Source organism: Ailuropoda melanoleuca, chromosome 6 (assembly GCF_002007445.2).
Source record: "Ailuropoda melanoleuca isolate Jingjing chromosome 6, ASM200744v2, whole genome shotgun sequence".
NCBI lineage: Eukaryota > Metazoa > Chordata > Mammalia > Carnivora > Ursidae > Ailuropoda > Ailuropoda melanoleuca.
In genome coordinates this window covers 36,211,058-36,227,941 of record NC_048223.1, presented here as the reverse complement: position 1 = coordinate 36,227,941, position 16,884 = coordinate 36,211,058, and the positions used below count along the sequence as shown (strand labels likewise).

Here is a 16,884-nt window from a genome sequence, read left to right as displayed (position 1 = left end):
GGTCTCACTCCAGTTTCCCCACCCGATCCTCTATCAGGCAGTTATCAGACTTTTTGATCTTGGTTGACACAGATCAGTATGTTTGGTGTCTAACAGGCAATTCTACGCCGTGGGAGAAGCGAAGCACTTTTTCCGGGGAACCTCCCCGGGGGTCTGCTGGAGCCGAGCGTGGGACCCCGCGGAGCCAGGCGCCCCGCCGACTGCGTCCACGGTTCCACTCTCTCCCTCGTTTTCCGCGCTTTCCTTCCTCCCCACAAGTTTCTGATTCCTGGAACCAGGCTCGGTGACCTCACGTCAGTGACTTCACATCCGGGACCTTCTGGGAATTCTCAGCGGCACTTTTTCGTAAGAAACCTGACGGGGGGAGGCGGGAGGAAGGGGGTGCGACGGAAGGAGGAGTGCGGAGCTTTTGGGGAAGAAGAGAGGGAACCGCAGGGGCAGCTTCCTCCTTCCGATCGGGGACGGGTGGAGCTGGCAGGGGCGTGTGGCCGAGCTGCAAAGACACCCGAGTCCCCGCCCCGGCGGCGGCCAGCCCGGCACGCGCGCGCCCCCTCCTTGGGCCGCGGACCCCAGCCCTGGTCGCTCCTGGTTTGGGACCAGGGCGCAATTTCCGAGGGCTCCCAGGTTGAGCCTCGGCCTGAATTTTTTCGGAAGTTAAATGTGTGTCTAACGTGGCAGCTCTGCTACAGGTGGGGAACGGGTATCAAGAAGGAGAAAACGGAGGTGGAGGGGGTTATCGACTTGCAGGTACTAACAGTGTAGTGGGAGGGAGATGCACTAAACTAAAAGGTTACAATCGGACTTTCCAAGCTCCAAAACTGCATCAGATCCAGAGGTCAAAGAAGGACACTCTTCATGGCTTTTGCTTCCTTAAAGAGGTGGCCTCAGAGCTGAGTCTTCCTCCATAAAATAAGTATTTAAAAATAGATTTTACAACTGTGGTGGTATAAAGACGAATATGGTAATGTTAAGTATTAAGGCAATTTCTTCTACCTAAAAATTCCCTTTTTCCCCCTTCTGATTTTATTAGAAATTAAAACATTTTCAGGGGCCTTGAAAGTATTGTGGGCCCCAGGTCCCCTGCCTGCTGTGTCCAATGGGTAAGCTGACTCAGGGCAAAACCAGGGCTGTGTGACACAGCCTGGATAGAATATTGTGGGGGAGTGGATGGAGAAAGGCTATAAACACAGGTAGCAGCATACACGAAGAGCCTTGAATGACCTGAAGGAATGTGAATTTTGTGGTAGAGCTGGTAGGAAATCGCTGCAGGGCTGGACTGGAGGACTGACAGTTTGGAGGTAGCACTGGAGGTGGGGAGAACATTGGGATGGGTGTTGCTGCAATAGGATATCCTAAGTCTCAGCCACAGTGGAGATGGAACGGTGGGGAAAGGCAAAGACAGATTTGGGAAGCCAGCAGATTGATGTGGGCGGGGAGGGGGGAAGGGGGGGAGGGCAGGGAGAGCCCGGGCTGATTCTCATGGAAAAGGAGAAAACAAAGAGGAGAAACTGTATGGGTTTCAGGACTCTGGGAAAAGCAAGTGGAAAGTCCTTTACCAATAACAAAGCGGGGAAAATGTGCATACCATAACAGGCTTGTGGGTGGCTTCAGAGTCACCTCTTGCCCAGATCTCTGCAATAGCTCCTACTAGACATTCCATCCCCCTCTCTGCTGTCCGAGGCACCTCTCCAAAGCTGTATTTCCATTGGGTCACTTTCCTTCTCCCTGTGGTCCAGAGGACAAAACTGCAGTCTTCTCCTGGGCATTTCCAGAGTTTAGAACGAGAAAAATCAGATTGGATTTTTAACACCCTTTACAGTAGAACACTGTTCCAGAACTTCATTTGGCTTTCTCAATCTCCAGTAACTCATCCTTCCCGCCAAAGAAACAAACAACTATACTTGACTCCCATCTTCCAATGCAAACACTGGGCTTCCTCCAGAGCAGACCAGGCTAAAATCAAGGGCTGGGGCAGGAAATACACTTACAGGGAGAAGAGCTGGGCTCCAATGACTCCTTGAAAGATAAACCTTCATTTATTCACTCTAAAACATGGATCAGCCACCTACTAAGTGCTTTTGTACCATTCTGGCAGGCACAGGGAATGCAACAATAAACAAATGAGAAGTGATTTGTCATGGAGATGATATTCTGGTGGGGGAAGACTCCATGGGGACATGGCACCCTCCAAAACTGTTCTTCTAGAACTTTGCCATGTGTTCTTCTAGAACTTTGCCTCTTCCTCACTAAAAGGTGGTGTCTAATACCCCTTGCATTCAATCCAGGCAGACTTGTGACTCATTTGTAACCAACAAAATGCAACAGGAGTGATTTTGTGTGATTTCCAAGGCTGGGTCAGACAAGGTAATGCAGCTTCTGCCTTGTTAGTTGGGACACATGCCTTTGGAGCCTTGAGATGAAATGTTGGAAGTCCAACTACCCTGAGACTGCCATGCCATGAGGAAGCCCAGGCCACGTGGAGAGGCCGTGCATATGTGTTCTGGCTGATATCCCAGCCAATAGCCAGCATCAGCTGCCAGACATGAGTGGATGAGCTTTCAGATCTTTCCACACTAGCTGTTAAATTACCTCAGCCTTCAAGTTTTCCCTGCTGAGACCCATATATCATGATACAGAGACAAGCCATCCCCACTGTGTTCTATCCAAATTCATGACCCACAGAATTAATGAGTATTATAAAATGGCTGTTGTTTAAACCACTAAGTTTGAGGTGATTTGCTATACAGGAATAATATTGAGAACACCGACAATAAGCAAATACGTGAGCAAGATAATTTTATATTGTGGGAGGTCGCATGAAAACATGAAACATGAATGATAACTTGTTGGAAGGCCTCTTTTGATGGAGAGCGGGGGTGGGGCAATAGTCAGGGGAGGGATGGATCAAGAAGGGCCTTTCTGGAGAGGCATTCGAACAGGATCTGAGTGAGGAGGAGACCAGCCACTGAAGATCTGAGAGGAGAGACTTCCAGGCAGTGAGTACAGCAAGTGCAAAGGCCCTGAGGCAGGAATCAGTTTGGTAAAGATTCTGTGAAGATCAAGGCCAGTGTAACTAGGGAGATGTATGTAAGGAAGAGAGTGGAGGCAACAAAGTTGGGAGAAGAAGGCAGAGAAATAAGTCATTCTGGTCTTGAAGGCAGAGAAGAGTTAGTTTTCAGACTGAGTGAGCTGGGAAGCCACTGGGGAGTATTTACACGAGAACAACTTGATCTGGTAAATTCTCAGAGCTTTGGCTGCCAGTTGAGCGACAGAGTGTTAGGACAGGGGGAAGCAAGGAAGACTACTTGGGAGGCTATGGCAGTGGCCCAGGAAAGTGGGGAATGGGTGATGGCCCGAGGCAGCGTGATGGTACTGAAGATGGGGACTGGTGGACAGGAACAGTGGCAGGGAGTGACGAGAAGGAAGGAGGCGCCCTGCCCAGCAGGTCGGTCCCGGGTGGGGCCGCGACTTGGGTGAGGACCGGAACCCGCACCCGCCTGGAATCCTGAAAGGAGGCTCCGAGCAAGGGCCGGCCAGGACGGCGCGTACTGGCGTCCAGCGTCTGCCGCGAGAAGCCGGCCCCTGGCTGCGCGCCTACCCGGCGTTTCCGGGCAACGGCTGCAGCTGCCAGAACGTCCCGAACCCCGCGGCCTGGGTAACGTCATCGTCACCTCGGAGACGGCGGGTGGGAACGCGCCCCACCTCCGCCTGCCCCCGCCCCCAGCCCCGCTCCGGGGGCGTGGTCTGGGCGTCGCCTGTTCCGCCTGCGTCCAGGCCCAACTTCCAGGCCCACCCCCGACTGCGGGCGGGAGGAGAGGTGGAGCCTAGGTCTCCGGGGCAGGTGTGGCGGCAGGTGTTCAGGACCCTGGGCGAGACCTCACCGAGCGGCCGCTACTCTCCTTGTGCACGCTGCCGCCAGAGCGGTCACCACCCACCCACCTACCTCTTCCCACTCTTCCCCCTAGGCTTCCACCTCCAGTCGTTCGGACCGGTCCAATGTCATTAAGGTTACTCCCGCGGAGATGCTTTCCCTTGACCACCCAAGCTAAAGTACCAACCAATCCACTTCTCTTGGACTGACTTCGTTTTAATTTTTTATTTTATTTTAAAGATTTTATTTATTCGACAGAGATAGGGACAGCCAGCGAGAGAGGGAACACAAGCAGGGGGAGTGGGAGAGGAAGAAGCAGGCTCATAGCGGAAGAGCCTGATGTGGGGCTCGATCCGGTAACGCCGGGATCACGCCCTGAGCCGAAGGCAGACGCTTAACTGCTGTGCCACCCAGGCGCCCCTGACTTTGTTTTTATTTCCTTCACAGTATGGCTCCCTTATAAAATTATCTGCTTATAATATATTGTCTTCTCTCTTATTATTTTCTTGCTTTGTCTTACCCCTTTAAGCCCAGGTTCCGTGAATTCAGGGATAAATTCTGCCTTGTTCATCTCTGTCCTCAGCATCCTGAATGGAACCTGGCAGGGAGTAGGTGCTCAATAAATGAGTTAGTTGGATGAATCACTGAATTCACTTAATCATTTCATTCGTCTGTGCCTTCATTTATTTTACATTTACAGAGTGCCTTCTAGGCACTTTCGATAAGCACCAGTGGTACTGAGATGAACAAGACAGGAACTCCACCTGGAGGTGAGAAAGATACATTAAAACTAATAGTTACCAGTAACACTAAAAAATGAACATGTTGGAGTTCCCGATGCTGGGCATATAGCTCCAAGCACTCTGCACGTAATAACTCCCTTAATCTTCACAAGAGTAAGTACTGCAGTCATGCCCACTGTACAGATGAGAACAATGAGAACAGTCTTGCTGTAAGCTCCTGGGCCCCGTAATCAAGTGAGAGCCTGCAGAGGGCAGGGGAGGGGGACATGTGGCTAGGGGCCCAGAGAGATGAAGATACTAGCCCCAAGTGGGTAGATGTGGTATCTTAATTGCTCCTACACACCACCGTCTTTCACAGGAGACTGGCTAGCCCCAGTGCAGAGCCCAGCTGCCCTAGGGGTGCTCAAGGTGTGAGAAGAGCCCGCAATGAGGGGGCTGTGACATGACATGTAGGCTGATTCCGGATCTGGCGGTAGGCTAGGATCCTACCTGTTTAAAGCAAAGCGTGGACAAGCTCCTACATAACCTTGTGGGGGGCATGATGTGTGGGGAGGTAGACAGATGGAGGGGTATCAGGAAATTGAGGAACTACACTCATTCCCATCTGTGGATTTTTGCATGTGCTCTTCTCTCTGCCTAGCATGTGCCTCCCTTTGATTTTCACATAACTGTTACTCAGATCTCAGGTGAGGTTTTTCCCTTAGAGGTTTGTCTTGGCCGCGTCCTCTAAGGCAATCACCTATCATTGTCACATCACCGTATGTTAACACTCTTCCCCTAGAGTGGAAGAGCGGCCTAGTCAGGTGCATTACCCGCATTCCTCATCTGGTTTTTCCTGTTTATTCATGGTATCTCTGTCTCCTCATTCTAGAAGGTCAGGGAACTGAGAATGTGATTCCATAAGACCTTACCTCTGTGTCCCTGCCTCCTAGAATAGGCCTGGCATGCAGCAGGCACTCAGTGCTTTTTGAAAGAGTGTAAAGGGCCCTGCACTAAATCATTCTGGCCTTCCAGGCCAAGCTCTGTGCACTCCCCTTCCCAGGAGCCCCTGCTCTGCACGCAGCACCTGGCCCTGAGCAAGGGAGAGGGCCCAGACATCTTGGCCACTGGAGTTCTCCTGGGGTGCGACCCTCCCTCCTTCCCAGGCCTGACTGGGCTGCTGTCCCACTCTGGAGCAGGATTCTGGTCAGATTCCACTCCAGGATGATGTCCAAGAACCTCCAGGAAGGGAGACCAGACGTAGTGGGGCAGCAGTGTATATATGGGCTGGGTAAGGGGGGAAAGGGCAGCAAGGAGAACGGGGCTGTGTGGGGCCTCTTTGTTTCCCAGCCACAATGGTAGAAGAAGGGGGTGGCTTTTCAGAACCTTCCAACACTGCCATTGCCAGGAAAATGGGGTGTCTGGAGGTTGTGGCTGTTTTCTCCCCCACAGTGGGAACCCAGACCCTAGAACAGATGCACGAACCGTCAGACACGCACGGAGGACAGAATAAAACTTGGGTTTATTCGGACTGTATCTTTTCCATTTGGGTTGGAGAGGCAGTATCTTTGGCTTTAGGGACATGTGCCAGTTGCTGAGCTCTTCTGTGTGACCTTTGGGCTGCCAGGATGTCCCGCTGAACCATGAGATAGTGACGAGGGGGCTGCAGCAGGGCCCTTCCGGAGCCCTCAGACCAATCCCGAACAGAGACCAGTCCTGCTGTCCAGTTGGCCCTGTCCTCTCCAAGAGTTAAGGAGCCGATGGCCGAGAACATTTTGACTCGTAATAAAAGAATAAAGGCTGAGAGGGGAGGGTCACTCAGGGGGCTCCCTCTTAGGCTCGACCTGTAGGCAAGGCCTGTGCGAGGAGCACAAGTGTCTGTACATAACTCCATGCTCCACTAGCGGCAGCCGGCTCTTGTGCCTCTCCCAGGCCCAAGCTACTTGGCGGGCCTCTGCCCAACCTTTCTTCCCCCTTCTGCAAGAGCTGGGCCTACTGACGGAACTGAGGAAAGAGAAACTGCCCACACGTCCCAGAAGATGCCCTTTCTTCTTGGTCCTTGCCTCATGTGTGCAGGAGATCAGTGCCCACCTCGGTCCTCCGCAGTGCTGATGGGAGGCTGTGGTGGAGGCGGAGGGGTTCACTGGGCCGCGGGCTGGGGGTGGCCACGGGGGGTCTGAGCCATCCCGGCTTCGGCCAGGTCCCCGCTGAACCTGGCTGGGCTGTGCAGGAACTGACGGAGCAAGGGGGAAGCATGGAGCTCGAGGTGGGGGCCTGGGCCCCTGGACAGCTCTGCCTGCCTGGTGACCACGGTGGGGGATGAGAGGACTGGGTTCCTGCACGGGCCCACCCTTTCAGACTGCTGGGTAACCATTCTCATGGCTCCACAGCACTGGGAGCCCCCCGGTCCAGTCTGCAGCTCCAGAACGCTCTTCTGCTGCCCAGTGGGCAGGGGGCTGGCTGAGGCAGGGGCAGGCTTGGGCTGCCCAGAGCACTGGGTGACCTCCTTCTTGCCAGCCTTGTCCTGGAGACCTTTCTGGTGGAGCCGGGCCTGGCTCACATCCTGTGCTAGGTGAGTGCTTTTCACTGAGACATCAAGGATGCCCTTGGGGCTGGCAGCCTCTGGAAGCTTCCTTGCGGCTGACTCAATGGAGATGAATGTTGGGGAGCAAGACGGATCTCTGCTGGAAGGCAAGACTCCAGGGAGGCCTGGGTCTTCTTTCAGTGACTCTGGCCTCCTGGTAGAAGGGACATCTGAGGCTGCTTGACCCCTGGTCTCTGTGTGATTTCTGACCTTGGCCTGACTCTGGACCTCAGTATGGCTTGCAACTTGGGTTTGGTTCTTGACTACAGTTTGCCCTCTGACCTCCTGGCCTGAGCAGTTAGGTCTGGCTTTACTTCTGTCTGTGTCACTGATCTTGCAGGCACTGTGGGCCTTCAGCGGTCTTTGGGAATGGTCCCTGGTGTTGGTCTCAGGCTGCAGGCTGGACATGGAGCTGAGAGCCTTGTGCACGGCCTCCTCAATGTCCAGCAGCCTGGCCAGAGTCTGTTCCCTCAGCCGGGCCACCTCTGTGCTGACCTTTGTCAGCTCCCCAAAGGCCAGCACCACTGAGGCCTCAGGTTTGTGGGGGGCAGCAGAAGTCTGAGGGGCCACTCCCAGCTGGGGCACAGTTTCAAAGAGCCTCCTCAGCACCCGCACATCCACACTGCTTGCGGCCGCCTCCTCTAAGGCTTGCATCTGGCTCAGGAGGCCCTGGAGTTCTTGCTGGCTTCCCTGCAGAATCTCAGTGCTCTCAGGGGCGGCTTGCTGGGAACCTGCCGTGGGCCCCTCCCTTGGTGGACTGGGACCCTGCTGTGGTGATGTGGGGTGACTGCTGAGAGCTGAGAGCTTGGGGGGCTCAGGGCTCTGGGCATTGCTGCCTGCAGCCTGGCTCTTGGTGAGTCCGGAAACCGTGGTGCTGGGGCCATGCTGGGGGCTGGGCTGGGTCTGTTCACGTGGGCATCCAGCCAGAGATACACATCTCTGGCCTGCAGTGGTGGGGACGTTGGCTGGCTGAAGGGCTGTTGCATCTCTCTCACCTGGCTTGTGTGCTCCTTGTCCTGCCGCTGTGGAGGAGCTGCGAGATAGAGCTGAGAGTGCGGGCGGCCTCTGAGGAGGGGGGATCCGGCTTAGGCATGCAGGCTTGGGGGGTAGCTGAGGCTTCTTCCTTGGGGGCAGTTTGGGCTCCAGTTCTGGGGTCCTTGTCTGTGACTCCCCAGGGGTTCTCTGGCCAACAGGGCTGCTGTGGGAGTGGAGAAGGGGGTCCTGCAGGGGCTTGGAGTCCTGCCGGAGAGAGTCCTCATCATGGCGGGTTTGGGCTGGGACGTCTGGTCCTGTCACAGCAGCTGGGAGAAGAGGAGGAGGAGGAACAGAGGCATTATGGGAGTGCAGACTGGCACCTGCAGGCCAAGGCCCAGAGGCCAGAGTGTGGTGGGCTGAAGAGGCAACCTTCAGGGTGGTCTCTGCAGCTTGGAGGCCTCCTGGGCTGACTCTTGCCATTGCCTTCTCTGGAGATCCCCAGGCCATCTGTGTGCAGCCCCCAGGCTCCTCCCACCCAGGCCTCAGACTCTGACCTGGGGCTTCCTGGAGTGGGCTGGGAGCCTGGGCTGAGAGGGCAGTGTCCCTGCCCCGCCGTGGGGGCTCTCTTTCAGAAGGCTGGACACCCCTGCGTGGTTCAAAGGTCCTCACGGGGTAAGCAGTGTAGATGCCATCCTGAATAGTCACCCACCCCTCAGGCAGCCCTTTGGGCAGTGATTTCTGTTCCCCACTGACCTTTCTTGGGGGTGCTGGGATCCTGGGGTCACCTCCAGCCATAGGTCTAGTGTTGCTCTGGGCAGCCACGGTGACCACGGCTGATGCTTGCTGAGAACCGTTAGGGCGCCGAGCTGGCTCCAGGGCCGCCGAGCTGGCTGCAGGGGTAGTAGCTTGGTTGTTCTTATTCAGAACTTGCTGGCGCAGGCTTTGGGCCTCAGCAGTTGCCATCCGCAGATTTTGCATGGCAGCCTGGAGGTCTGGGGCCCCAGGCCCCCGGGATGCAGTTGTGGTTCCTTCGGACTTTCCCAAAGCCGCTCTCCCTTTCTGCCCAGTGCAACTATCTTCTTGCTTTTCTTCCCCAGCCAGGGGCACTGCCTTTCCAATGGCCTGTGGGAGGTGGGGGGTGCCCCCCAGGCCTCTCAGATGCCCCATCCCCATGCTGGGGTCCAGTGGGGGAACATGGATGATGTTCTCTGTTGGGGGCAGCTTCTGGGCCCCCTCGCTGGCTGGCACTGGACTTGGATCGGATGGTGGCTCCCACCGCAGACTGTGCAGGCCACTCAGGTCCCCTTTGTCTATGCAGCTGGCCAGCAGCTGCACACTGCCCCTCTCAGGGGCCCTGTTGGTCAGCCGGGGTTGCAGGGAGTAGGCGGTCAGTGAGACCAGGCCCTGCTCTGTCTCCTGCATCACCAGCCCAGTCCTTGCTATTGAGGTCCCCAGGCCACAAGCCAGCAACTGTTGGAACTCAGGATCCATGTCCTCGACATTCCCGCTGCTGCCTGGAGCTGGCAGCCTCAGCGGCTTAAAGCGGAGCTGGCCTGCTGGGTCCTCCTGAACCAGCAGCCCCTGCTGGTCCACATCTGGCCGGCGCAGCACCTGGCGGACAATCCTGGGAAGCTCGCCAGACACCAACTCCTCCTTCCGTATGTGGGGTCCCCCCTGCCCTGGGCCTGGGAGCACATATTTGGCAAGGCAGAGCTCCCCCGGCCCTCGGGCCTCCATAAGGATGCCTCCATGGTGCAGGAGGCCAGGCACAGTGTGCAGAGTCCGCAGAGTCCCCTCAGCTGCGGTCTCCTGCCTCTCTGGCACCCTGTTGCCCGAGGGGCCCACAGGCTGCTCTTCCTGGAGGTTGCCCCCTTGGATGCTCTCTGCTGCCAGGGAGCCCATGGGGCAATTCTCAAAGAACCAGGTGAACTTGTGCACAGAGCCCACAGAGATGGGCTCAGGGAGTACCCTGGACCCCTGGTCTTCCCTCTTGCCTGCCTCTAGGGCCTGGAAAACCTCCTTCTGCCGAGACACCTGCCCCGAAGGGATCTCCACTCGGCTGCAGTATCGCACAGGCCCTCTTCCGCAGGGACGGCCTGAGGCCTGCAGAGGCTCAGTTTCGAAGACATGTCCATCTGTCTGTCTTTCCCCAGCCTGAATCTGGCTAACCTGCAGGTGCTGCTCCCTGGAGCTTTCTGGCCTGTCCAGGGGTTGGGGCGCAAACATCCAGGTGCAGGACCGTGCCTCAGCCTTAGCTGTGGGATCGGTGACGTCTGACCCCTGCTTTTCTGCCAACTCACTCATTGGGCATGTCTCAAACAACCACCGGATGGTCTGCACGTCACCTTTGGGGATTGCCTCAGGCTGGGAACCTGCCTGGCTCTTTCCTTCTTCTTCCTGGCGTTCTTGCCGTTCCCGCTGGTGGATTACCTCCAGGGGCTGGGTCTCAAAGAGCCACCGGGCAGTGCCAACGTCTCCAGCCACCACTTCCTGCCGGGTGATGCCCCGTACCACGTCCACAGTACTGGGGCTTCGGCCCAGTTGGTCCAGGGGCTGTGTCTCAAACATCCACCGGTAGCCCTGCACATCACCTCCAACTATCTGCTCTCTGCTGACAGAGGTCAGAGCATGGAGGTGGCCCTTGCCATCCTGCATGGCATACACTGGGGACCCTATGTCCTGGGACTGCCCAGTAGAATCCATTCCCTCTGCTCTGTTCATACTCCTGTGGGCCAAAGGCTCACCCTGTCCAATGCTGTCCAGGGGAAGGGTCTCGAAAAGGTTCTTGAAGGCCTTCACGTCCCCCTTCACCCCATCCCTCTGTGGTGCACTTTGAGAGTGGGACAGTGTGGAGGAGCTGTTGCTGGGTAGATGCTCAGACGTGAGCCCCTCACACTCCCGGGGACCCACTCGCTGCAGGTGGCCCACTTGGACCTTGTCTCTAGGAGTGTCCAGTGGCTTCATCTCAAATAGCCACAGAGTTGAGCGGACATCCCCAGGAACTACTTCTTCTTTGGGTGGTTGCTCTGCTCCAGACTCCTCTTCCCCCTTGAGAGTGTCTAGTGCTCGGGTCTCAAACAAATGCCGCTGCTGCTGAACATCTGGACCAGGAGGGATAAGGTCTGGGGATGGCTGGAAGTCTTTCTCATCCACCAAGATCTCCCGAATGGCGTCCAGCGGCTGTGTCTCAAAGATCCAGCGAGTTGCACTGACGTCAGGCCGGGCCCCCTCCTCCAGGGAGATCCCCCGGATTACCCGCACCTGGCTGGGGTCCCTGTTGATGGCATCCAAAGGTTGGGTTTCAAAGAGCCAGCGGGCAGATTGCACTGCGTTGCTTTGGATTTCCTCCCGGCACGCAGCCTTGACCTCGTGGATGGCACCCTCTGCATCCTGGATGGCACACAGTGGCTCTGTTTGGAACAGCTTCACTGTCTTCTTTACGTCGCCCTTCAGCTCCTGAATCTCTGAGCGCAGCTCCAAGGGGCTCTGCTCCTGGATGGAGGGGCGGGAGCCCAGGCGGTCCAGCGGCCGCGTCTCAAAGAGCATCCTGGTACCCTGTACATCCCCGCTGGCCTCAGGCTCCCTCACCATAGCCTCCACTGCCTCGGCCTGGCCAGTCAGCTCATCCAGCGGCTTTGTCTCAAACAGCCGGCGGGCTGCACGAACATCCCCTCCGGATGGCGGCGGTCCGGCTGGCTCCTGGTCTGTGCTGTTGGCAAAGGAGCCTTCCTCAAACTTGCGGGAGGTAGCCTGGACATCGCCGCCGGACACGGGCTCCCTGGCAGGCGGCCTCTCACGGTCTCCAATGGCATCTAGCCGCCAGTTCTCAAAGATCCAGCGCATGCACTGGACGTCACCCTCCGTGGGCTCCTCAGAATCCAGGACGTCAGCCAGGTCTTCAGCCACGGCCTCGGCCAGGTTCTTGCGGAGCTCAGGATGGATGTGCCTGTAGAGGCGGCGGAGCTCACTGGCTTGTCTCTGCTGGTGGAACTTGGAGAAGGACTCCTTGGGCGGTGGTGGTGGCAGATCCTCCAGGGCTGGGGGCGGAGGGAGGGGCAGGTCCTCTGCGGTGGCCATCGGAATGGTCGGCATGGGGGCTGCCTGCGTCTGGGCTTTGGCCATCCTTCTGAGGAGAAGGGGCAGAGGTGAGGATGGGGCTGGTAGTTGGGAGAAGTGACAGCGGGGGGGGGGCCCTAGGGGCAGAGTAGTCCTGCAGTGACCTGTGTTTAGAGACTTCCTCCCTCTCCGGGCCTCACCTGGGTATCACTCTGCCACCTGCATGGTTGCTATGTGAAAAGTCTTGAACTTAGGGCCTATGGAGCCATCCATCAAGGTGGGTCCTGCTTCCCCAGAATTTCCTGGGTTGCTAGGGAGCAGGCAGGGCACTACTGGCCGTGAAACTCTGTCCTTACCCCTACAAGGGATGCCAAAACCTCCAGTAGGCAACCTGGACATGTTCGATCCTCACCTTCCTTTACCCAAGTCGGTTTTGCCCTGGTAAACTCCCAAGGTGAATCCTGACTGATGGGGTTCCAGTCGAGGAGAGGCGGGTCCCATGGAGAAGAAATTCCCTTTCACAACACCAGAGGGCGCACTTGCCTCTTTGCCGGGAGTCCTGCCCAGCCTTTAACGTCTTGCCTCTCAACTCGGTCTCCAGCCCTTCTGGCCCCGGAGGTTTAGCAGGGGCCTGCAGCCTCTGCCCTAGCAGAAGCAGCCCAAGCTCTGTGAGGGGCCGTTGTTCACCAGCTATCTCACAGCTCCGCAAAGCCAGATTCTGAATCCCAGGTTGGGGCTTTCTGTGCCATACCCCAAGACTCAGAAGATGGGAGTCAAGATGATCTCAAGGGCCTTCTAGTCCAGCCACTCACAATTAAAGACAAGGAAACTGAGGCATAGAGAGAGACAGATCTTGGCGAAGGAGTGGCAGGCAGTGCTGGCTTGGGGTTCCTAGACCCTATTTGGGGCCCTGTTCCCAAGAAATAAGAGGGAAGGGGGCATGGAGCTTTCTTATTGGCTGTGGTAGCCGTCTGTTCCCCAACAGCCAACCGGGGAGAGTGTGAGGGTGACACCCACAGGGAGGGAAGGCAGTGGACAGGGAGCTTACTGCAGAGACCTTGCCCTGGCTCATGGAGACTCTGCCCCAACCGTAGGCCACCAGCCCCAAACTCCTGTACTTCTCCTCCTCCCTCTTCATGTCAGGCAGCTTCCATCAAGACACTGCTTCCCCCAGCTCCCCCCTCCCTTGTTGTGGCCTCCCACCCCTCAAGCCCTTCTCTGGTCTCAGTCCTCTGTGTGTCTTATCTGTCTTGTGACAGGTGTACTGACAGTCCCCAGAGGCCAGTAGGGAAGGAATGGGAAGCACGTCCCCCCTCCTGCTAACCCTGACCCGCTGCTCTGCTCCACACTCATGCTAAATATAGCCGAGGTCCTGGCCTCGGCCCAGCAGCCCTGGGCTCAGGAGGGAGGCCCAGGCTCAGCCACTGGGACCCTGGGCTCCCTCACCCACTTTATCTCCTCTTCTGTCCTGGGCTCCCTGATCCTGCCCCCTGTCTCCTGAGCTGGTGTCAGGCGCCTGGCCTGTAGGATGACCAGTGCTGGGGCCTGGTTGTGGGGGGAGGTTGAGGGACATGGGCAGCAGGTGAGAGGTAGGACTTCCTCCTCATGGTTACCTCAGAAGTGGGGAGAATTGAGACCTGTTTGCCACCCCCCTTCTGAGATAGCCATCCAGTCTGCCCACCAGACAGCCTGAGGGGGAAAACTCTGAAACCTGCAGCTGGAGTCTCCTCTCTGGGTGGTTCCTTTTGTCTCTGAGTTCTGATGGGAACAAAGGCAAACCATGCCTCCCTGTCCTGTCACGACCATGTGGCCTGAGCGAATGGCATGTATAGACCACCAGCTCCACCTCACCGCTGACCCCAGGAATCTCCAGAATCCCTGTTATGGTTACAAATAGTTAGCATCATGGAATCCAGGGATATCAGAGCTATGGGCCCTCAGAAATCAAAGAATCTAACACCCCCTTGTTTAGACAGGGAAACGGAGGCCCAAAGACAGGGAAGGAGCTGTTCCGGGGGGCTCTGTAAGGTAGCAGCAAGGCCTGAAGCAGCAGGTTTTCTGACCCCTGCCCTTCCCACCCTTGCCCCTGCCTGGCTCGAAACTCCTGGGGCTTAAGTTTCTAAAGGACAGGGACGGGGTGGGGGGTGTGAGTGGAATTGGAACTGGGACCACCAGACTTGGGGTCAGGCCTGAATCCCAAGAAGTGTGCCAGAGCTTGGCCAACTAGGGCTAAGCCAGCCTCTGAAAGGTGACCCCACCTTTGCTCCCAGGTCAGCTTCTCCTTGGCTCAGCCTCCACAGGTCTCTACATCTGGGCAGATTCAGATCTGGTCCCCCCACCTTGTGTCCCCTGAATTTGCCCCAAGGGCTTTCCCACTGGGCAAGACCATGGCCTGGGGCAAAGTCTGCCCTCCATCCCAGCCCTAGGCCATGATATGTGGGGAGCTGGGCTCAGGCCAGCCCTGGGGAGATATTCCTGGTGCCAGATATGCCAAGACTTTTGCCCACAACAGCTGGGCATGGAGGTTGTCCTAGCAATGCAGAGTCAGCCCTACGTCCTCCCCTCCAGCCCCCATGTCCTCCGACCTCTCTTGTGTCTCTCTTTCTTCCAGACCTTGGGCCTGCCTGGGGCTTCCCTGAGAGGAAGTCCTGAAGCCTGAGGAGCTCCACACCTGTATTTTTAAAAATGGGAGCTCCAGGCCACCTACTCCTGAAAGCCTTTCTGAATGATGCCGGACTGGTAAGAACCTGTCTCTTCCGTGGGACTCAGGCCTGTGGCAGCCACTATGGGAGCTCCCATGGGGCTCATGCTAATCCTCCTTGAACTTCCTCATGGAACTTTTATATCAGGGACCCCCCACTCACCAACATCCAGTTGCAACCTCCTGCCTCCACCCAGAGGTAACTGTGATTTACACTGCCTGAGAGCCATCCCACATTGCCGGCAGGGGATCCCAGCCCAGAAAGCCAGCCTGCCGTGGAAAGATGAAAGGGCAGGCTACTCACCTGAAGGTCCCACTTGGCTGAGGGGTGCTCGAGGTCTGTGGCAGGTGTGATCTAATGGTCTGTCTGTCCGCTTCGGCTTCTTATTCAGGGCTGGTCCTGCTCTGCTGGCCTCTTTAGACGCCTTCTCGCTGCCCTGGCTCGCGTCTCTGTCCTCTGCCCGCCTAGCAGCTGCCTTTATCTTGCTGGCTAGAGGGTGGGCCAGGTGGGGGTGGGTGGGAGAGGCTATGTTCAGAGTATGAAGTGGCTCAGTTATTTTTAGGGCTTGTGGAAGTTCCCCTTCCATCCCAGGGAATCGGTTACAAGTCCTTTCTGCTGCGAGGGGAAGAGGAGTAGGGATAGCTTCATTCATTCAAGGCTCATCTGAGAATTGGGGTCAGTGACTCAGCCATGGTGTGGGGTACAGGTGTCCCAGACTATTTTGAGGGGATGAATCAAGAGGGACATCTGATACCTGGATGGCCCTGCCCCCTTATCCCATGTGGCCCCCCTGTCTGCTCTGGACCGGTCTCTGACTATTCCTGATGTGTGTGTTTACTGTGCTAGGGGACTGGAGGCCCCTGAGGGCAGGCCTGGGCCCTCTTCTCTGCTCCTGGCCTGGACACTTCTGAGGGTAAGCCCAGCTCTCCTTCTCCCCCATTCCCTCCGTGCTAAGGATTTCCCCTCTCTTGTCCTTCTTTTTCATGCCCATAGCACCAGGCTACACAGTCCAGAGTGCAACTGGGTTGGGGGAAAGACATCTGAACTTCCAGGCCTCAACTCTTCACTAGGTCTCTGACTTATCAAAGAATTCCACGGAATGGTTCTGTGGTTTTCGTAGCAGATAATCTGGGTTCTTGTTTACTTTTGAACTCTTCTCTCTGACTCAGGGCCCAGACTTTCTGGGAATGGTGGGGAAGGGAGGGGTGGCACGCGGCGAGCTGACTGTGGAGTTATTTCTGACCCTGGAGTCATCAGCTTCCCAGTCACGGACGACTGAGGGGGGTCATGCCTCCCCCTTCTTTGCTTCCCAAAACCCAGGGTGCATAGCAGGGTCCAGAGATCCTAGCGTCCCGACCAGGAAGGGTGAGGGGTATCAGGGGAGCACTCGAAGGAGGCGTTTTCCCCGGGCGCTAGCCCTAAGGCCATGCAGGTGCATTCTGTTACCTGGCAGAACAGGGTCTTCCTTCTGGCATCTGGGATGCCCTCTGGTGCCAGGCAGTGATAGCAGGCACTGCTCACTTTTTCCACTGAGTCAGTGTGAGTCATGCTGCATTAACATGGGGCCAGAGGGGCATCTGGGAACCACTCTCCTGCATCCACTCCCTCTTTTGGCTTCCCCTGTCCTTTTCCATCCCCCTGCCTGCTCCCCAGGCTTTTCCTGATCATCTGGTTGGTTCTGTTCTAATACAACTCTCCTTTTCAATATAGTCACCACTAGCCTCAGCTGCTTATGTTTAAACCGAGTGAAATGTATTAAAATTAAAAATCCAGTTCCTCCATCATGCTAGCCACATTTTGAGTGTTCCATAGAGACGTGTACCTAGTAACCACCATGCTGGACACATCCCTGTGCAAAGTTCTCTTACTGTGCTACCGCTATCAACACTGAAAATCTTGTAACAGAGGGTATTTCCCTCTCTGCCTTGGCTGTCAGGAAGCTCTGAGCTACATTCCTAGTAAAGCAAGTAGGCT

The 16,884-nt window shown here is 56.5% G+C and overlaps 1 protein-coding gene and 1 long non-coding RNA gene across 4 annotated transcripts in view; one reads left to right on the top strand and one right to left on the bottom strand.

Annotated features, from left to right (window-relative positions):
• The first annotated feature begins 208 nt into the window (after positions 1 to 208).
• The window catches only part of LOC109488422, a 19,397-nt gene continuing 2,721 nt past the window's right edge, over positions 209 to 16,884 (top strand). Inside the window, exons 1-3 of the long non-coding RNA XR_002141402.2 lie at positions 209 to 345; positions 14,820 to 14,947; positions 15,757 to 15,823. This is a non-coding gene — a long non-coding RNA (uncharacterized LOC109488422). The remainder of the gene's footprint in view (positions 346 to 14,819; positions 14,948 to 15,756; positions 15,824 to 16,884) is intronic.
• XIRP1 (xin actin binding repeat containing 1) overlaps positions 6,673 to 16,884 on the bottom strand; it is a 23,977-nt gene continuing 13,765 nt past the window's right edge. The window contains exons 2-4 of one of the 3 annotated variants that reach the window (XM_019792972.2): positions 15,214 to 15,399; positions 8,906 to 12,278; positions 8,345 to 8,478 (exon numbers count right to left, since the gene is read on the bottom strand). In XM_019792972.2, coding sequence (XP_019648531.1) covers positions 8,470 to 8,478; positions 8,906 to 12,274 — 3,378 coding nt within the window. In that variant the 5' untranslated portion in view covers positions 12,275 to 12,278; positions 15,214 to 15,399 and the 3' untranslated portion in view covers positions 8,345 to 8,469. Of the gene's footprint in view, positions 12,279 to 15,213; positions 15,400 to 16,884 lie in introns of all 3 variants that reach the window. The other 2 variants (XM_019792971.2, XM_011216860.3) reach the window with 2 other exon arrangements.